The 21,947-nt window shown below is 41.5% G+C and overlaps 1 protein-coding gene across 15 annotated transcripts in view; it reads left to right on the forward strand.

The window, feature by feature from the left end:
* Window positions 1–21,947, forward strand: part of ABCB4 (ATP binding cassette subfamily B member 4) — a 90,754-nt gene that overhangs the window by 50,729 nt on the left and 18,078 nt on the right. For all 15 annotated transcript variants that reach the window (XR_002335872.1, XM_013989596.2, XM_021063454.1 and 12 more), the window contains 6 exons: window positions 10,060–10,164; window positions 11,869–11,946; window positions 13,219–13,302; window positions 14,488–14,691; window positions 18,960–19,060; window positions 20,502–20,642. Coding sequence is in view for 14 of the 15 variants with exons in the window: in XM_013989596.2 (XP_013845050.1) it covers window positions 10,060–10,164; window positions 11,869–11,946; window positions 13,219–13,302; window positions 14,488–14,691; window positions 18,960–19,060; window positions 20,502–20,642 (713 nt within the window). In the remaining variant the exon portion in view is untranslated. The remainder of the gene's footprint in view (window positions 1–10,059; window positions 10,165–11,868; window positions 11,947–13,218; window positions 13,303–14,487; window positions 14,692–18,959; window positions 19,061–20,501; window positions 20,643–21,947) is intronic.

Below are 21,947 nucleotides of genomic sequence, written 5' to 3' on the forward strand. Positions count from 1 at the left end.
CCCTGACTTTGTTGCAATTCAAGAACTGTGTTGATTGTAGTTATATTTTGGAGTATCTCCTTTATGTCAAATGCTGCTCTAAGCACTGGGCATTCAGCAGGAAACAAAATAAACAAAGCCCTGCCCTCAATAGTTTAATTTCTATTGGGACAGACACACACCACACAAACTAGAGCCAAATATATAATGTGTCATAGGATAGCAAGTGTTCAAAAGCAGGATTAGGCAGTAGAGGGGCTGGAGATGGGGGTGCTGTTTCATGTAGTCTGGTGAAAAGAGACCTGTCTGGGCAGAGGCCCTGTGGAGTGATTGATGGCTGGTGAGCGGGGACCAGGGAGGAGTCCAGACAGAGGCAACAGTAAATGCAGAGGAGGAGAAACAAACAGTAAAATGTGAAGACACACACAGTCTCTATGCAGTGTTTCAACCCATGTTAATAGCTGTGTATTCCTCAAATTCATAGAGATAGGAAGTAGAACAGTGGCTTCCATTGGGCTGGAGGAGGGATAACAGGATGGGTAATTACTCTTTAATGGGTACAGAGTTTCAGTTGTGGATGATGAAAGGGTTCTGGAGATGGATGGTAGTGAAGGTGGTATTATGCTTGAATGTAAATGCCACTGAATTGTACCCTTAAACTCTACCATTAAGCCATTTTATTTTATATATATTTTATTGCAGTTAAAAAATCCCATATTCAAAACCTAGCTTTTTGGGGTTTGGTTTTTTTTTTTTTTTTTTTTTAGGGATTGAGAAGTTTTATATTTTGTATTTTTAAATTTTTTTTCACTTTTTAATTTTTTTTTATAATAGTTGATTTGTCAATTTCAGCTGTACAGCAAAGTGACCCTGTCATACAACTGTACACACTCTCTTGCTCACATTACCTTTCATCGTGTTCCTTCACTACTGATTGGACATAGTTCCCTGTGCTATACAGCAGCAGGACCTCATTGTCTATCCATTCTAAATGTAGAAATTTGTATCTATTAACCCTGAACTCCCAGTCCATCCCACTCCCTCCCCCTCCCCCTTGGCAACCACAAGTCTGCTCTTCTTGTTTATGAGACTATCTCTGTTCTGGTGATAGTTTCATCTGCTCCATATTTTAGATTCCACATGTAAGTCATACCATATGTTATCTAGTTTTTTCTCTTTCTGACTTACTTCACTTAGTATGAGAATATCTATGTCCGTCCATGTTGCTGCAAATGACATTATTTTGTTCTTTTTTATGGCTGAGTAGTATTCCATTATGTATATGTACCACATCTTTTTTTTTTTTTAACTTTTTAGTGCCTCACTCCAGCATATGGGGGTTCCCAGCCTCGGGGTCCAATTGGAGCCACAGCAATGCCAGATTCAAGATGCATCTGCATCTTACACCATAGCTCACAACAATGCCAGATCCCTAACCCACTGAGCAAGGCCAGGGATCAAACCATGTCCCCATGTATACTAGTCAGGTTCATCAACTGCTGAGCCACCAAGGGAACTCCAGTACCACATCTTCTTAATACATTCATCTGTTGATGGACATTTGGGTTGTTTCCATATCTTGGCTATTGTGAATAATGCTGCAGTGAACAGTGTCTTTTTCAAGGAAAGTTTTGTAGGGATAGATGCCCAGGGAGTGGGATTGCTGGATCATATGGTAGTTCTATATTTAGTTTTCTGTGGAACCTCCATACTGTTTTCCGTAGTGGTTGTACCAATTTACATTCCCACCAACAGTGAAGGAGGGTTCCCTTTATGTCATACCCGCTCCAGCACTTGTTATTTTTAGTCTTACTAGTGATGGCCATTGTGAATGGTGTGTGGTGGTACTTCATTTTAGTTTTGACTTGCATTTCTCTAACAATTAGTGCTGTTGAACATTTTTTTCATGTGCCTTCTGGCCATCCCTATGTCTCCTTTGGAGAAATGTCTGTTTAGATCTTCTGCCCGTTGTTCAATTGGGTTGTTTGTTTACTTTTGAGTTTTATGAGTTTTTTGTATATTTTGGAGATTAAGCTCTTGTCGGTTGCATCTTTGGAACTATTTACCCCATTCTGTAGGTTGTCTTTTTTTTATGGTTGCCTTTGCTATGCAAAAGCTTATAATCTTGATTAGATCGTATTGGTTTTATTTTTGTTTGTTTTTTTTCTGTTACCCTGGGATACTGACCTAAGAAAACATTCATAAGGTTGATGTCAGAGTATTTTGCCTATGTTCTCTTCTAGGAGTTTTATGGTATCTTGCCTTAAGATTAAGTCTTGAAGCCATTTTGAGTTTATTTTTGTGCATGGTGTGAGGGTGTGTTCTAGTTTCACTGATTTACATGCAGCTGTCCAGTTTTGCCAGCACCACTTGTTGAAGAGACTTTCTTTTTCCCATTTTATATTCTTTCTTCCATTGTCAAAGACTAATTGACCATAGGCGTCTCTGTTTATTTCTGAGCTTTCTAATATGTTCCATAGGTCTGTATCTCTGTTTTTATACCAGTACTACACTGTATTGATTACTGTAGCTTTGTAGTATTGTCTGAAATCTGGGAGAGTTATGCCTCCTGTTTGGTTTTTGTTCCTCAGGATTGGTTTGGCAATTCTGGGTCTTTTATGGTTCCCTATAAATTTTTGGATTGTTCTAGCTCTGTGAAACATGTCATGGGTAATTTGATAGGGATCGCATTCAATCTGTAGATTGCTTTGAGTAGTATGGCCATTTCTACAATATTAATTTTTCCAACCCAGGATCATGGAATATCTTTCCATTTCTTTGAATCCTCTTTAATTTCCTTGATTAATGTTTTATAGTTCTCAGCATATAAGTCTTTTCACCTTCTTGGTCAGGTTTATTCCTAGGTATTTAATTTTTTGTGGTGTGATTTTAAAAGATATTATATTTTTATATTCCTTTTGTAATATTTAATTGTTAATATGCAGAAATGCGACCAGCTTCTGAATGTTAATCTAGTATCCTGCTACTTTGCTGAATTCATTGATCAGTTTGAGTAGTTTTTGGGTGCAGTCCTTAGGGTTTTGTATATATAGTACCATATTATCTGCATAGAGTGACAATTTTACCTCTTCTCTTCCAATTTGGATACTTTTTTGGTTTTTTTTTTGTTTTTGTCTTTTCACCATTTCTTGGGCCACTCCCATGGCATATGGAGGTTCCAGGCTAGAGGTCAAATCAGAGCTGTAGACACCGGCCTATGCCAGAGCCACAGCAACACAGGATCCGAGCTGCATCTGCAGTCTACACCACAGCTCACGGCAACGCCAGATCCTTAACCCACTGAGCAAGGCCAGGGATCAAACCTGCAACCTCATGGTTCCTAGTCGGATTCGTTAACTGCTGAGCCATGATGGGAACTCTGAGGATACCTTTTATTTCTTTCATTTGTCTGATTGCTGTGGCTAGGACTTCTAATACTATGTTGAATAAAAATGGTGAGACTGGGCATTGTCTTATTCCAGGTCTTAGTGGGAAGGTTTCAGCTTTTCTCCTTTGAGTATTACATTGGCTTTTATTATAATTAAATTAAATATAATTAATATAATTAATATAATTAAATTAAATTAAATGGCTCTTATTATGTTAAGGTATGGTCCCTCTATACCCACTTTGGTAAGAGTTTTTATCATGAATGGATGTTGGACTTTGTCAAATGCTTTCTCTGCATCTATTGAGATGATCATGTGGTTTTTGACTTTTTTTTTTGTAATTGTAGTGTATGACATTGGTTGATTTGCATATGTTGAACCATCCTTGTGAACTTGGGATGAAACCCACTTGGTTGTGGTGTATGATCTTTTTTATGTGTTGTTGCATTCAGTTTGCTAAAATTGTGTTGATAATTTTTATGTCTATGTTCATTAAAGATATTGGCCTATAATATTCTTTTCTGGTACTATCTTTGTCTGATTTTGCTATTCGGGTGATGATGGCTTCATAGAATGTCTTTGCTAATGTTCCCTCTTCAACCTTTTGGAAAAGCATAAGAAGGATGGGTATAAGTTCTTTGTATGTTTGGTAGAATTCACCTGTGAAGCAATCTGGTCCTGGACTTTTGTTTGTAGGGAGTGTTTTTATTACATATTCCATTTCATTTCTACTGATGTGTCTGTTCAAAAGATCTATTTCTTACTTTTTGATCTTTTTTCTTTTTAGGGTTGCACCTGTGGCATATGGAGGTTCCCAGGCTAGGGGTTAAATTGGAGCTATAGCTGCCAGCCTTCACCATAGCCACAGCAGTCCTGGATCAGAGCTGTGTCTAGACCTACACCAGAGCTCATGGCAATGCCAGATCCTTAACCCACTGAGTGAGGCCAGGGATTGAACCTGCATCCTCATGGATACTAGTCAGGTTTGTCAACCACTGAGCCGCAACAGGAAGGAACTCCTAAATGATCTTTTTCTTCTTGATTCAGTTTTGGTGGGTTGCATATATCTAGAAAGTTGTCCATTTCTTTTATTTGAAACTTTTTACTTATTTATTTTTTGGGTGCCCCTTGTTAGGTGGAGTCCCAGGCCAATAATCAGATCTGAGCCACAGTTGTGACCTAACCTGGAGCTACTGCAACATTGGGTCCCTAGTCCCTAATCTATTGGCCAGGGATCAAACTTGCATCCCTGCATTCCCAAGAAGCCACCAATCCTGTTGCACCACAGGAGGAAGTCCCCATTTCTTTTAGGTTGTCAAATTTATTGGCATGTAATTGTTCATAGTATTCTCGTATGGTTTTTTGTACTTCTGCAGTATCCATTGAGATTTCTCTTTTTTGTTTGTTTTTGTTTTGTTTTTGTCTTTGTGCCTTTTCTAGGACTGCCTCCTGTGGCATATGGAGGTTCCCAGGCTAGGCGTCTAATTGGAGCTGTAGCCACCAGCCTACGCCAGAGCCACAGCAACGCAGGATCTAAGCCAAGTCTGCAACCTACACCACAGCTCATGGCAATGCCAGATCCTTAACCCACTGAGCAAGGCCAGGGATCGAGCCCTACAACCTCATGATTCCTAGTCAGGTTCTTTAACCACTGCACCACAATGGGAACTCTGAGATTTCTCCTTTTTCATTTCTTATTTTGTTTATTTGGGTTCTCTCTGTCTTCTGGGTGAGTCTGACCAGGGGGTTGTCAATTTTATTTACCCTTTCAGAGAACCAGCTCTTGGTTTTACGAATTTTTTTCTGTTGTTTTTTTGTCTGTATTTTATTGATTTCCTCTCTGATCTTTATGATGTCCTTCCTTCTGCTGACTTTAGGTTTTGTTTGTTCTTCTTCTAATTCATTTAGATGGTGGGTTAAGTTGTCAATTTGAGATTTTTCTTCTTTTTTGAGGAAGGCCTGTATTGCTATGAACTTTTCTCTAATAACTGCTTTTGTGGCATCTCATACAGATTCTGTATGGTTGTGTTTTCATTGTCATTTGTCTCTAGGTATTTCTTTTTGATTTCATCATTGGCCTTTTTTTTTTCTTTTTAATAGCATGTTGTTTAGTCTCCATGTAGTTAGTTTTTTCTTATTTCTTTTCCTCTGGTTGACTTCTAGTTTCATGCTATTGTGATCAGAGAAGATGCTGTAAATAATTTCTATACTCCTAAATTTGTTGAGGTGAGTTTTGTGCCCTAGTATGTAGTCAGTCCTTGAGAATGTTCCATATGCACTTGAAAAGAATGTATATGTTTTTTGGATGTAATGTCCTGAAAATATCAATTTAGTTTAATTGTCCTATTGTGTTATTTCACATCTCTGTTGCCTTACTGATTTTCGGTCTAGAGGATCTGTCCATTGATGTGAGTGCAGTGTTAAAATCTCCTACTATTACTGTATTCCCATCAATTTCTCCTTTTATGTCTGTTGGTATTTGTTGTATGTATTTAGCTATTCCTATATTAAGATCATATATGTTGACAAGTATCATATCCTCTTTTTGAATTGGTCCTTTTATCATTAAATAGTATCCTTCTTTGTCTCTCTTTATTGCTTTTGTTTTATCTTTTTTTTTTCTTCTTAGGGCCACACCTGCAGTATATAGAAGTTCCCAGGCTAGGGGTAGAATAGGAGCTATAGCTGCCAGCCTATACCACAACCACAGCAATGCCAGATCTGAGCCACACCTGTGATGTACACCACAGCTCACAGCAACACTGGATCCTTAACCCACTGAGCGAGAGCAGGAGTTGAACCCGTCTCCTCATAGATACTAGTTGGGTTCATTACCACCAAGCCACAAGGGGAACTCCCTATGACCTTTGTTTTATGACCTTCTATTTTGTCTGATATGCAAATCTTGCTTTCCTGTAATTTCCATTCACATGAAATACCTTTTTCCATCCACTCACTTTGAATTTATATGTGCCCTTTGCCCTAAGGTTAGTCTCCTATAGGCAACATACTGTAGCCTTTTGTTCCTTGATCCAGTCTGCCACTCTGTGTCTTTTGATTGGAGCATTCAGTCCATTGACATATAAGGTAATTATTGATAATATGTATTTATTGCCATTTTAAACCTTCTTTTCTAGTCAATTATGTTTCTCCTTTGTTCCTTTCTTTTTTTGGTTGGATGATTTCCTTTTACTTTAGGCTTGTGTCCTCTTCTTTGTAGTTTCTGTGAATGCATTTTTTGGTTTTGATTTGTGGTTGCCCTGTTTTTCAGTATGTTAACCCCATCCTATATTTGCATGTTTTATCCTGATAGTCATATATGCTCAAAAACAGTCTAAAAAAAGAATCCATATTTTCTTACTCTCCTTCCCTATGTTTTATGATTTTGATGTCCTTTTTTACATCTTTGTGTTTATCCCTTTGCTGTTCTTTGTGGTTGTCATTGATATTACAAATAGGTTTTTTTTTTTCTTTAAGATCTGTGTACTGGCTTATTTAAGTGATAACTTTCCAGTTGTGATTTCCTCCATCTTATATTTTCTTACTTCTTTCCTATTTAGAGGAGACCTTTCATATTTCTTGTAGAATGGGTTTAGTATTGCTGTATTCTTTTAGTTTTTGTTTGTTGTAGAAATTCTTTATTTCTTCTATTTTAAATGATAATATTGCTGGGTAGAGTACTCTAGCCTGCAAGTTTTTCCCTTTTAGAACTTTGAATATATTTTGCCACTCTCTTCTGGCCTGTAGTGTTTCTGGAGAGAAATCAGCAGATAGCCTTATGAGGTTTTCCACGTAATTAACTGTTTTTCTCTTGCTGCCTTTTGAATCCTCTCTTCATCTTTATTTTTTGCCACTTTTAGTGTAATATGTCTTGGTGTATGTGTGTTTGGGTTCAACTTGTTTGGGGCCTTTTATGCTTCCTGTTTCTTGATATCTGTTTCTTTTATATTTGGAAAATTTTCAGACATAATTTCTTCAAATATATTTTCAATCCCCTTTTCTTTTTCTTTACTTTCTGGAACCTTGTTACGCATAGATTGGCCCACTTTATATTATCCCATAGATGTCTTAATATTGCTTTCACTTTTTTTATTTGGTTTTCTGTCTGCTGTCCTGACTGAGTGATTTCCAATATTCTATCTTCCAAGTTGCTTATTAGTTCCTCTGCATTATTCATTCCACTCTTCAGTGCCTTTAAGTCAGCTTGCAGCTCTACAAATGAATTTTATAATTTTTCTTGGTTCGTCCTTATATTTTGTAGTTCCTTTCTAAAGTAATCTGCATTACTGTTCATATCCTTCCTAATTCCTTCAATATTTTCACTATCTTCTTTTTGAACTTGGTGTCTGTTAGACTGCAGAGGCCTGTTTCATTGTTTGCTCCTTCAGGGGAATGCTCCTATTCTTTAAACTGGGATGGTTCCTGACTTTCTTCATTTTGCTTATATTTTTCTTATTCTATGAGTTTAGGGAAACCAACTATTGTAGTCTTGGAGGGCTATTTATATGTGATAGCACCCCTTTAGTTTGTGAGGGCTTACTTTTTTTTTTTCTTATTTTGGTATGGTGTCTGCTTTTGGTTCGGATGCTTGTTGTTTCTTTCCTCAGTGTGTGCAGGCTGTTATCCCCTTGATAGGGGATGTGCTGTTGTGAGGCCAGTGCATGCTTCCAGAAAAATGGAGGTAATAGGCAGGGCCAGTAGTCAGTGCCTGGTTACTGGGCCCTGCAGTGGCGAGGACCTGTGGGGAGTTGGCACAGGCTGCTCCTGGTTGCAGGGAAGTGGAAATGACCCTCAGGGAAGTATAGGCAGTGCCCAGAGCCTTTGATAGTGAGGCCAACGGGTGGCTCTAAGTTGCAGTGCCCTCCTTCACAGCAACCCCAGAGGTGACTGGGGCCATAGGAGGTGCCTGTTCCCAGACCGCTAGTGGTGGTGGGCCATGGCCACCTCTGAGTCTGAGATGCCTGAGGGGGTTTGCTGCTGCCAACTTCAGCTTGCACAGGAGGCACCCTGCCAGTCATAACCTGTACAAGAGGTACCTTGCCACCTGAGAGCCCGTGCATGTACAGAGAAAGATAGTCCTATGGTGGTCTCGCCCCTCATCTCCTTACCGTCCCCAACAATGCCACCTTGCTTCTCCTGTGGGTCCAGACCTCTTCCAGCATTCCTTTGGCTGTGGCTCAGGTTGTGATGTCTGAGGGTGGTGGCATCAATGGTCTGTGGAGCTCCCTTCCTGCTTTACCTCCTCAGTCTGGGTGCTGTGCTTTTCTCTGAGGCTTTGAGTTTCTCCCTCTGGGACTGTGGCCTCCCAGAGTGTGAGTGCCTCTTCTCCTTGACTGCTCCCTCTCAGAAGTGCTGGACCCATCCTGATTCCTTTTTTTTTTTTTTTTCTCTGCTCTCTTTTTTTTTTCCTTTTGTTCTACCCAGTTATGTGGAGGGTTTCTTGCCTCTTTAGGAGGTTTAAGGTCTTCCACCAGTGTTCAGTAGATGTCCTGTGCCATCATTCTACATGTAGTTTTTTTTTTTAATTTGTTTATGAGAGACCTTGAGCACCATATCTTACTCCTCTGCCATCTTGACCTCACCCTCAAAATGTAGTTTTTAAAATGTGATGCTCCAGACCAGGGGAGACAGGGGGTGTGGAGGAGGGCTGGATTGGAAGTTTGGGGTTAGCAGATGCAAACTTGACATTGCAGAGACAGCAGTGAGTGATGGCTTAAAGTGAAATCTTAATTCACTGCTCAGGAATTGAACCTGGGCAGCCTGGGTGAAAACCAGGAATCCCAGCTGCTAGACTAGGGGCTAGAGGCTAAAAGCAAAGTTGCCCTGATTCATGCCCCCATTGAAAACAAGAATGTTCCAAGAAGGCAAAAGCTGTAAAAAGAGGTACAAAGTTTATTATTAGAAGCTCATGTGGGAGAGCACTTGGAGAAGCAGTTTATTTAAGACAGAAGCAAGGCAGTAATACACTTGGAGAAGTGTGGGTGTGGGTGTCCTCCTGAATGAGGAATGCACCAGAGAGGTGATTTAAATCACATATATAGGGTAGTTCTTCTGGGTCTTTGTTTTCCTTTGGCCAAACATCTTGTATTATTTCCCACACCTCATCAGACCCAATACAATTTGAGCATCTTTTGGGCAAGATGGATTCTAGAGCAAGGGCTTATGAGAAGGTTAGCAGAACTTATTATGGTGTGGTGTCCACCCCTACTCCTTTTTGACCCTGAGGCGTCTCTCTGCACTTGGGTAGTCAGGGAGATCTCCTTGACCTCAAGAGTGACTGATTTAGTCATCTTACCTTTTTACTCCAGCAGAGCTCAGCTCCTGCCATTAACTTTATCCTTGAAGTGTCGAAATGAAGCAAGGCCTAATTTACTCAGGCTAACAAGTCCCAGCTCTTCTCAGCCCAGGGGTCCATCTACCCCCTACCTCAAACTATTATATATAGAATTGATAAACAACAAGGCCTAACTGTGTAGTATAGGGAATGATATTCAATATCCTGTGATAAACCACAATGGAAGAGAACATTTTAACTGAGTCACTTTGTGGTACAGCAAAAATTAACACAACATTGTAAATCAACTGTAATTCAATAAAAAAAATTATTAAAAATGTGATGCTCAAGCCATTTATGGGAAGAATAAGCAAGGCTCATGTAATCCAAGTGGGCATTTTAAATGTTCTTTTATAGGTTTTTGGACCAGGGGATGATGAAGTGAAGCAGCAGAAGTGCAACATGTTCTCATTGCTTTTCTTAGGTCTGGGAATTATTTCTTTCTTTACTTTCTTCCTTCAGGTAGGTACCTATGATTTGATCTTTTCATCATGTCTATATTCAGTTAGAAAGTATAGATGTATCTATTAATTAGATTTTATTAATTTCCTGTTAATATAGATTATCAACTACTCAAAACCCAATCAAGAAACAGGTGACCAAAACCTTAGCTTTTGGAACCTAGAACTTCCAAATCATAGACTGAAATGAATTGTAGACACAATTAGCACAAGGCACTCATGGAGGGCAGCACCCTCAACAGGAGGAATTGTGACTTCCCTGTATGCTAAATTATATCATGTTAAAGGCTGAAAAGGTGTATATACACACACACACACACACACAACTGAGTCACCTTGCTGTACAGCAACATTGATTACCAAGGAAGAAAACACTTGAATTCACAGGACAATATAAATTAAACTCAACTAGTTATACACTGGGAAGAAAACTGGTACCATGGCATTCTCTTTTTGTTACTTCTCACATAATACCAAGTAACTTCTCTGATTTTTTCCTTCCTTAATTAAAGAACTATTTGAAAAATGCACATTATATTGCATTTAGACATTGCAGACCTGGCCAAAATGGACTAGTAAGCCTTGCTGTGATTGTACTTGTCTCCCTGATTTTTACCAAATTTCCTTTGTTTCTTTAACTCAGTGAGCACCACACAGGCCTTTCCAGTGCAATCCATTAAGTCCACGAAATGAAATTTATTGATCATGCCCAGCATGCTTCTCCTTTATCACTGTTGAGCCAGTGGTAAAAGGAAGCCACACTTTTTATTTGAGAATTCATTGCCTTGCTGGTAACAACTCAAAGATCCAATCCAACCACAAGCCCTAGTGTGTAAGGGAGTGGAGTTTGTTACACACATGTGCCACATGAACACAGGCTGATGGGTAGAACTGTGGTGCCCTCTCGGGCCTGAGCGATCTGCCATTGAAGGCAGGGAGAGACCAGGGCCATCTAGGCCTGGACCCCGGGGGCAGACTCACCCTGGGCACTGGCCACTGATCCTCCTGGCTGAGTGAAGACCTTGGTTGTATCATCCTCAGAGAGCACCTCACATGTCTACACCAACACTCAGTGTGGCTGGAGGCTCCCCCACCCCATCCCAGATGCCCCAGAAGCAAGCCTAGCTGTGCACATCTGGGCTGCTCTCCAGTTTGAACATGGTATAATTCGAAACAGGCAAAGTATCTGGCAAGGATGCCGAGGGAGGAAGAGTAGCTTAGTGGTTTCCTAATCCGAGTACAGGTGGAGCTGTGACGGGAAAGCAAGCTCATTGGTCATTGGAGCTTGGTACGACGGACATCCTCCCTCCCTCTTCGCTGTGGGAGCCTAGGACCTTCCTGCAGAGAATGTTGTTACTTCCATTTGAGACTGTTTTGCTTAAAGTATTAGCAACACAATGCAAGTTGTAATTAAGTATCATATTATTCTCACTGAGATGTTGTCCTTGAGAGTTTGAAAGAGGAAGCCTATTTAGAATGGTTTGGATGCCTGAACGAGACACTTGCAAGGGTTCTTCCCATTCTATTGCAGACTACAGATTAAGCAGTACACGCATTTTCAGTTGGGACTTTGAATTCGTATTTGGTCATAGACTTTGAATAGAGGATTCATACCTAAGTAATATAGACATCCGTGTGAATACACCCACTTGTGTCAGAATGCTCATGATGATCAAAAGAAACAAAAGCTTCTCTTCTCCCCCAGGGCTTCACATTTGGGAAGGCTGGCGAGATCCTCACCACAAGGCTTCGGTCCATGGCTTTTAAAGCGATGCTGAGACAGGTAAGTGTGTGCACAGGAGAAGTTCTTTCCTTTCAAGCCTCTTCCTGTTCTTATTGGTGTCCTGCTGTTCATGTTGTGCGTCTCGGGTGTTCAGATGAGGACTGGTCAAGGCCCTGCAAGTTGTCCTGGTCCTTTAGCATCTGCAGACACATCAGGGTTTTTATGGGATTAGGTTTAACTTAGGTAGCTTTGGGGTTTATTTTGCAACTCTCTCTCTCCACATACTGTCCTTTCAAGGGCCTGTATCTCTTCTCTAGATTCTGTGTGGAACCTGGTGAGTCATTTGAGACTCCAAGATGCCTTTAGACAAAGGAAAGGGCGGTTGGCAGTATTCTTGTCTTAGAGTTGACCATACTAACTGAAGGTTTGACCAAATGTTGGTTATTGAGTTCTGCTTTCACATTAACTCACTTGTTAATTCACCAGAGCATGTGCTGATAGTGGGAACTATAAAAAGCATTATCTGCCCTCTTGGGGAGGTCACAGCCTAGTGCAGAGCATGTGGCAAAATGTGCAAACAGGAATTTTCTGTTTTTATAGAGAAGGCTTAAGAGAGGGCCAGACTGTTATGCATCCAGTTGACAGGAATTGGTGACATTCCTGCTCACAAAAGGGTGCGGAGCAGGTATCATATTTTGGGCAAGTCCAAGTTTGCAAACCTTTTTTCAGTGTCTTTTAAACTATTGCTATGCAGGAAAAGTCATTCTATATAACTTTATAACGTGGATGAGTAGCTTGTAATTAAACTCGCATCTAAGACGCTTCTAACCCTTGTTTCAAAAAATCAAAAACAAAAGCAAAACAAAAATGGGGTGAAAAAGCAGGGCTGTGATCTCACACCTGGAATTTATGAGAAAGAGCCGTGTCCAGCACAGCTCCACCACCCTCTGTGAGAGACACCACATCAGGGAGGAGGTGTCCATAGTACAAGTTGTGAGGATTGGGTGCTGGCCCCAACGTGCACCCACAGCCTCCTCGAAGGGGCTCTGGAGCACGGTGCAGCCTGGTTAAGCCCCGCCCCCATCAGCGTGCTCCCCTCCCCACCCCAGCAGAGCAGCGAGGGGCCTGGTTACTGAAGGGCTTGGAAGTGAGTGCTCAGGGCAAGGATCAGGGCTCCCCCCTGCATGTGAGGTCTCCCCTCAGCTCCAACACCCAAGGTAAGTGTGGGCATCTCCTCAGCACTGAAGGTTTCATCTGACTTTCTCTGCTTACTTTACTTTGGAACTAATTTAAAGGGTTTTGTTTTGTTTTGTTTTGTTTTTTGTGCCATAGGACATGAGCTGGTTCGATGATCATAACAACAGTACTGGTGCACTTTCTACAAGACTTGCGACGGATGCCTCCCAAGTCCAAGGCGTACGTATATCACCCTTTGCTATCATTTTTTTGTTTGTTTGTTTTTTAGGGCTGCAACTGCAGCATATGGAAGTTTCAGGCTAGGGGTTGGATTGGAGCTACAGCTGCTGGCCTGCACCACAGCCATAGCAATGCAGCATCTAAGCCACATCTGCCACCTACCCCACAGCTCACGGCAATGCTGGATCCCTGACCCACTGATTGAACCCTCATCCTCGTGGATACGAGTTGAATTCATTTCTGCTGTGCCACAATGGGAACTCCTGCTACCATTTTTCTTGAACATGGTTTGGAATAAACATATGGCATAGCTGCAGCCATTAAGTGTCTTCGGCTGCAAATAACAGAAAACTGAAACTGACCTAAGCAATAAAGGAGAAGGTTAGACTTCAGGCTTAATTGATTCATTGGCTCCCAGGTGTCCTGAATGTGCCCTCTGACTGTTAGCTCTGAGTGGCTTCTGTCCTCAGGATTGGCTTCATCCTGAGGCTCGCTCCCTCATGGCCATAGAGTGGCTACCAGGAGCAACCAGAGCTACAAGCTTCCTTGTTTCCCATCCAGTAAAAGAAAGCGCACACCTGGACCTTAATCACCAAACAAACACTCTTCCCTTAAATCTGATTTGGACTAATTTGGGCCACATGCCCAACCCTGAACCAGTAACCATCTCCAGGGAAGGCCACTGAATCCCTGGTTTCTGTCCCTACAACAGCCTCCTTTCTGTGTGATGCAAACAGTACTTCAGCTTTATGCATGCTTTATGGGGGTGGTCTCTTGGGGTATGTACCTTTCCTAACAGATGGTCTTTTGGAGCTCATGAATCTCCCTCTTACGTGTTTGAAGCCAACAGCTTTAAAATGACCAGAGTGTCCAGGGTTAGTTTCCTTTTTAAACATTTCCTTCATGAAAAAGTGTGTGCACCCCACAGCGTCTCTCTAAAGCAGAGCAGCTGATGACTTGGTTCTGCAATGCTGAAGTTATGTGGGCAGGAGAGGAAAGCAAGTTGAAAGCACAGAAAAACCTGCAGAGCCTCCCAAGTTAGGCAGGTGTCTTGGGTTTATTGTAGTGAAAGGGAGCAGAAGTTAGCACAGGCGCAAAACCCTTTCTCGTGAATCTGACCAGGAAGTCAAGGCTGCAGCTCATAGATTTGCAACTCAAAACACAGCTCTTCTTTTGCTCTTGCAGGCCACGGGGACAAGGTTGGCTTTAATTGCACAGAATACAGCCAACCTTGGAACTGGTATTATCATATCGTTTATCTACGGTTGGCAGTTAACCCTTTTGCTGTTATTGGTCGTTCCAATTATTGCTGTATCAGGAATTGTGGAAATGAAATTGCTGGCTGGAAATGCCAAAAGAGATAAAAAAGAACTGGAAACTGCTGGAAAGGTGGGTCCAACGAGGCTTCAGGTGGTATCGCTATGATTTGTAGACGAGTCGATTGATGGCAACATGCATGTTTTTTTCAGGTTGTGTAATAGTTTTTTTAAATGTATAGTTGATTTACCGTTTTGTGTCAGTTTCTGCTGTACAGCATAGTGATCCAGTTATACATGCCTATGCATTCTTTTTCTCATACTGTCTTCTATCATGTTCTATCCCAAGAGACTGGATATAGTTCCCTGTGCTGTACACTGGGACCTCATTGCTTATCCTTTTTGAATGTAATACAACATGCATGTTTTGATACTGTTTGTTCTCACTACAACTACTTATTATCAACACTGTGTATGAAATATTTTACTGTTTCAATGTCTAGAACCTGAAAACAGGATAATTAATATAAAGCTTTTAGCTTGTAGGAAGTGCTTAATGTGTAGTTTTCAAAATGTTCTGAATTCTCAAAGTTTATTTTTACCTTTTACTTTGTATACTGATGCAATTGTTAGGGAAAAAGATACCCCTATTTTACGGGTGAACAGTCTTTAAGAAAGAGAATTATAAGTGAATCATTCAAAAGGACATTTGCCAGTACTTGAGACAGTTTTGGCCTTGACTGTGATTTCTGTAATGAAGTAAGGAGGCCACCAGAGGGCAGTAAAGCTCTGATTTGTGCTTCTAGCTAGACTGGCTATTGGGCACACACTTAACTTGGGCCTTACTTTGTGCCAGTTATTGTTCTAAGTACTTTTATGCGTCAACTCTTCCTCATGATAGTCCTAGGAGGCAGGTACTTCTCTTACACTCATTTTACAAATGTGGAGCCTGAGAATCAAGCAAATTATAAGCATGGCTGGGATTCAAATCTTGGTCTTTTTTTTTTCAAAGTTCTTTACTCTATGGCCTCTTTATATGGGTTTAAATGTGTCTAAATCAACCTATAAACATTTTATTTACACGTACATGTATTTAGATGTTTAAACATAGATTTCAGCCAGGACATGTTTTACCCTTATTCATGTAAATATTATGCTTTATTGAAACATTAGAAGGTGAAGCAGAGAGTGATTATAAATTGTGATAGTTTCTACAGTGCGGACATTTAGAAACTTCTTGCACAAACATTGCTGCATCTGGTCTTAATACAATTATGCGAGGTGGGGCAGAGACTATCTCTCCATCATGGGGAAGAAAGCGGTCAGAGGGTGGGTGACTTGCTCCCCTGTGTGGCATGTGAAGGGTGAGAGTAGATTCCAGTCAAGCATGTTTCCACCGAACAAATTATATCCGCTGAAAACCTTGCCTCTTTGGTCTGAACTGGTGTCAGGTGCAGTACATTGCAGTGTTAGTATTATCATTTTTTCCGTGAGGATTCCGCCTTCTCACACATGCCCTGCATCCCCTCCTGGGGTCAGAGTTGTGTCTCCAAGACAATGCGTGGTTCCCAGCCAGGTTCCCTCGGCTGCTGGCTGTGTAAACCTCAGGGCATCATTTTCGTCATTTCTTACACAACTCACTACTGAAAAAACACCCTGCAGTGTTCATTTCCTTTCTCTTCCTGAACCCTGCTGCTTTTCTCATTTCAGAAGGGAAATTGTCAATAGGTAGTTTGTCTTAAACTAGTTACATGAAAGAAATCATCTTGAATCGAGTTAAGATAATAGAATCTTAATTCTTTTAAAAATGGCAAATGACAATGAAAGTTGCCAGAGTTTGGGCAGGGGTAGGGCCGTTGGATTGGAGCAGTTTGGCAAACAAAACACCATCTTGGATCATCTGTCTTGGCCTGGCGGCTGCTCAGTGTACAATCCTGGAGAAGATCCTCAGCTTCTCTGGTCCTCACTTTGCAATCTTAGAACATTAGAGGAGTTCCCGTCGTGGTGCAGTGGTTAACGAATCCGACTAGGAACCATGAGGTTGCGGGTTCGGTCCCTGCCCTTGCTCAGTGGGTTAACGATCCGGCGTTGCCGTGAGCTGTGGTGTAGGTTGCAGACGTGGCTCGGATCCCGCGTTGCTGTGGCTCTGGCGTAGGCCGGTGGCTACAGCTCTGATTCAACCCCTAGCCTGGGAACCTCCATATGCCTCGGGAGCGGCCCAAGAAATAGCAACAACAACAACAACAAAAGACAAAAGACAAAAAAAAAAAAATATTAGAAACCGTATGATAATGTCCCAAGCTCCTTTCAGCTAGTGCTCTCTGGTTCCAGGGATCAGAGAATGAATAACCCAGACTGACCAGTCTGAAATACTTTCAATAGCTACTCTAACCTAATAAGGGTTTTATTTTGTTTTTTTAATGAGAGATTGAATGCTGCTAATTAACATTTCAGATTTCCAACTACAATTCAGTTTTGTATACTCGGTCAACTCTTGATTAACTCAAAATGAGGGTTAGAAAGAAGGTCTTAGAAACCGCCCTCCTCCCTGCCGCCCACCCCCCCCCCATCCCACCACATCACTTAAAAAAAAAAGTTCCTGTTGTGGCTTAGTGGGTGAAGGACCCAACATTGTTTCTGTGAGGATGCAGGTTCAATCCCTGGCCTTGCTCAGTTGCTGCAAGCTGCTGCATAGTTCACAGATGCAGCTCAGATCTGGTGTGGCTGTGGTGTAGGCCAGAATCTGCAGCTCTGATTCGACCCCTAGTCTGGGAACTGCCATATGCTGTGAGTATGGTCCCAAATAAAGCAAAAGAAGAAAGGCAAGAAAAAAAAGATTTCTCATTGACCTGGGTACAGATTAGTCATGGTTCTAGAAAGTCTTAGTAGTGAGGGTGCTGGTTGCTGGGCTGGGAAGAGGTGAGGGGAGGCTCTATAGTAACTCTCTTGACTCAGGCCTAATGACTGAGATGAGAAACCAGAATTAACCCTCACAGCACTTACTCCATGCCAAAAAATTGAGATTTGAAAGCCCCCACAACTAGTTTCTCCTTGTGTAAATTACAAAGCCAGGGAAGGAAAAGAGCACAGTGCATTAAGAACAAGGACTTGGCATCAGGTAGCCTGATGCGGAACCTTCGCCACCTGCTTCTTAACTCTTGAGCTTTAGGCCAGGCATGTCCCCTCTCTGTGCCTCATCTGTTTACCTGAGCAAACAGAGTATGAACGTGAACCTTCTGGGGTGGTTGTGAAGCTGAAGGAGATCTGTCAGCTAAAGGAGGTAACAGCTGGCACAGGGTAAAGGCCAGGAGGTATTCTCTGTTCTGGCTATAACTGCTGTTAGATGTTTCCATTACGATAAAGCTACAGAGTATTACCGTACCTTATGTTACTTCAGCCTAAGGTATTAAATATCTGGCTTTCTTCTGGTTACAGAAGCTGAGCACGGAGATAAAAGTCTCTAAGCTGATAAGACAAAAATCTAAAAGGAAATCTTAGACTCCTTGCCCAGTGGTTTAGCTGACTCAGTGGCAGAACTCTGATTTAGACTAAGTAGCTGAGTTACAGATGAGTAACTTTAGCCAAGGGTGGCTTGGTGGTCGAGTCAGAAAACTGGCCCAGCAGGTGGGTTTGGTAGAAGGGCTTTGCTTAAGACCCAGAGAAAGGCAGGGCATCCAGGCGGCTCCTCATTTAAAGCCCCCAAGTCTCAGTCGCTGAACATTCAGACCAGCTTCCTACACAGACCCTGGTGACCTTCACCCTTAAATCTGCAGGCCCACCCAGGTCACGCAGCTGCCTCCAAGTCCAGGGAACTGAATCAGAGTGGCCTAGAGTCGTCAGGTGTCTTTCTCTGGCTTAATAATCAGGAGTTGTAGGCAAGGTCATGATGTTTACATTTGGGAAGTTCTTGATTGTGGGTAAATATTTTTTCTAAAAAGCAGTTCGCTTTAGGGAGGAAGTGACTGGCACCTCCAGGAGGCCCATAGAAATCACTTAGCCAAATTCTCTCTTCTAGGCTCCTCCCCTATGAAGAAAGCAAAGTCACAAAGGGGTTTTACAAAAGCCAGTCAAGTAACTGCCCAGTGGAAGGACTGGGAATGGAACTGGGCTTCCTGTGCCCACACCACCATTCTTACCCTATGCTGCTCAGTCTCTATGTTTAGCACAACCAGAGGTGCTTTTAAGATTGCTGGTTTTGTTGTAGACCTTGTCCTGAAGAATGCATTGTGCCTTTGCTTTCCAAATGAAAGGAATTTGAAACCCATCAACATAACCTTTGGGATTCTTTTGATAGAGCCCTAAGGGGTGTGTGTGTGTGTGTGTGTGTGTGTGTGTGTGTGTGTATAGTTTGTCTCAGAAGTAAAAGCCCCCCTTCTAATCAAGATCTGTTCTACATTACAGATTGCAACAGAGGCCATAGAAAATATTAGGACAGTTGTGTCCTTGACCCAGGAGAGAAAATTTGAATCAATGTATGTTGCAAAATTGTATGGCGCTTACAGGTAATGAGCATATGATTGTCCCCAAGAATTTAGTGTTTTCCTAGGCCGACTTATTGATTCTAATTTTTGTCGCTGCTACAAACAGTATGATTTTAAGGATGACTTTTCTTTTCAATAATTATCTCACTGAAAATAAGTTGCTTTTTGATGCAACTGGACCATAGGATTGGATTTTTACATCTCTTGTAAAAACATTAAGGTTGGGTCTCCAAGAGCTGAAAGGTACAGAGGGCTGTGCAAGCATTTGTTCATTGACTCAGGCAACATTAACCCAACTGGGTGATTCAAGATAAATATTCTTTTAGGAGATTGCTCAAGCCTTTGTTTTCAGTGGATTATGCAAAGGTGAAACTTATTGTTTGGTTAAAGTGTTTCCTTTATTCTCTGGATGAAGACCAGATCCATCCTACTCAGAAAACAAAGATGCATAGCCTATTCCACTGGTTTATAGCCAAGCAATTCAGCAAACCCCCAGCATCTGTTCACTACTTGCTTCCAGCCAAAGCCGATTTTATAAATATATTTGAGCACAACCTGAATCACAACTTTGTAGTATAAGAGTTTTGAACACTTCCATTTGAAGAGGGATAGTTGAAGTTCTCAGTGTATACACTTTCTTAGTTAGATATACCACTTGCAGCTACCTTTTGCTGTCCATTTGATATTTGACAGATGTCTGTCCACGGCATTTGTACATTGTTCAGTAACATTAAGTCTTGTAACACCATGCTCATAGCACAAAAGTTCAACTATCCACATCCATCATATTTTGAATTTCCCCTCTTGCCAAATGCCTTCCTTCTAACCTGAGAGTAAGTAAATTCTTTTTCTTCTGAAGGATTTAGAAAAATAAAGTAGCCAAACTAATAAAGGATAGCATGAGGTCTTGTTAGGAATGGTGCAGAAGAAATTGTGCTGGGGCTGGTGGGGTCTTGCTCTGGAAAGAACTTCTGGTGTGTTTATTAAACCTCAGTGACCTTACTTCTCTGAATTTAAGATGTGACAGACTATAGCCACAGAAGAAAAGACGATAAAGCAATCCACATTTAGGCAATTCAAACTATAGTCCTAACTTGGACATCCTTTATTTTGACACATCAATCATGTTTACATCATAAGGGTTGAATATCTGAGTTACCAGATAATCACATGTAATAATAACAGCAGCTATCATTTGAGCAACCACTATGAGCTGGCTACTATGCTAGATGTTTACCTTGTCTATTTCGATTTCAAAACAATTCATTATCACACTAGTTATCCCCATCTTAACACATCAGAAAACTGATGTGTAGAGAGGTGAAGTCACTTAAACTGATTATCACTAGGGGCAGAATTTAAACACAGGTTGGCTTGATTTAGAAGCTGTGCTCTTTGTACAACACAGTGCTAAGAGAGACTAAGAAAGAGATTGTGACAAATAAACCAATCTGCTTTTCAGGAATTCTGTGCGGAAGGCACACATCTATGGGATTACTTTTAGTATTTCACAAGCGTTTATGTATTTTTCCTATGCCGGTTGTTTTCGATTTGGTGCCTATCTCATTGTGAACGGACACATGCGCTTCAGAGATGTTATTCTGTAAGTACCTTTTAATATACTGAGATTAGTCCATAAATTTGCAATAGGTCCTTGCAAAAGTCTGGAGTAAACAAACTCACTTGTTTTATTCATTGAATTGTTTGTTTGTTTATTGCTTTTTAGGGCTGCAGCCATGGCATATGGAAGTTCCCAGGCTAGGGGTTGAATTGGAGCTGCAGCCATTGGCCTACACCATAGCCATGGCCACCCTGAGCTGCATTTGACACCTACGCCACAGATTGTGGCAACGCCAGATCCTGAACCCATTGAGCAAGGCCAGGGATGGAACCCATGTCCTCATTACCGCTGAGCCACAATGAGAGCTCCAAAACTCACTTGTTTTGAAAAGAGGTAGAAAAGATGAACCAGCTATAGAACTCTGATGTTGTCAGTATTCCAAGGACAGTTTATCTGAGTAGACAAAACTAACCAAGGTCATGAAACTGATCAGAAGCCAGAATTTTAGTAATATATAGAAGTCCAGTCAGGAGGATAGAAAACATTCTCAATGCAGAGATAAATCACAATTAGAAAACTGCTAGCATCCATGGAACCAATACAGAGTTTAACTAGCTTACTATCTATCTGCAACCAAATTGCCTTGATGATGGGAGGGAAATGCTTGACTGAAGTCTGGTAAAGGCTCTTCCCTAACCAGACCTGGGATGACCCTGCCAACTTTTGCTTCCTAGCCTTTCCTATTGTCTTGGTTTCCAAGGCCAGCTAATGGGATTTCAAAATATACTACATGCATTCAGGCCGCAGTCTAGTCTTGCCAAAAGGAAGCCATTCTTTGTATAGTCACTTGGCATATTTCTACTCTGACGGGGTGATTTTTAAAGCAGAAGCAAGCGACTTAAACACAAACAAAAAAACAGGGTCAAGACAGACAAAGTGAAAGTGTTTAAGAGCTATTCTTTTGTTTCCCTCCAAAATTAAAATAATCATGAATAAAGAATATATAACCTTTGCACCAGTCAGGATCCCAGCAGGAAACAAATGGCACAGCTTCTGGGGTAACCAAGGAGAGTTTGCCACAGGGTCTGTGAGCGTTAAAGATCAGTACTGCCCATCCAGGAATCACTAAGACCTTACTTAAGCCTAAAGGGCGAGAGGAGGGAAAGATTTTCAGAACCCAGCACAGGGGCCCTCTGTGGTCTTTGCAGGAAGAACAGTGATGCCACAATAACCCAATAAGAAAGAGGCCAACAAAACAAACATCATGGACCACTTCTTCAGCCCTCCTCTCCCTGGCTATGCTGTTTCTTGCCAAGGCCCATCGGGAACTAGAGGACCAGAAGACCT

Source organism: Sus scrofa, chromosome 9 (assembly GCF_000003025.6).
Source record: "Sus scrofa isolate TJ Tabasco breed Duroc chromosome 9, Sscrofa11.1, whole genome shotgun sequence".
NCBI lineage: Eukaryota > Metazoa > Chordata > Mammalia > Artiodactyla > Suidae > Sus > Sus scrofa.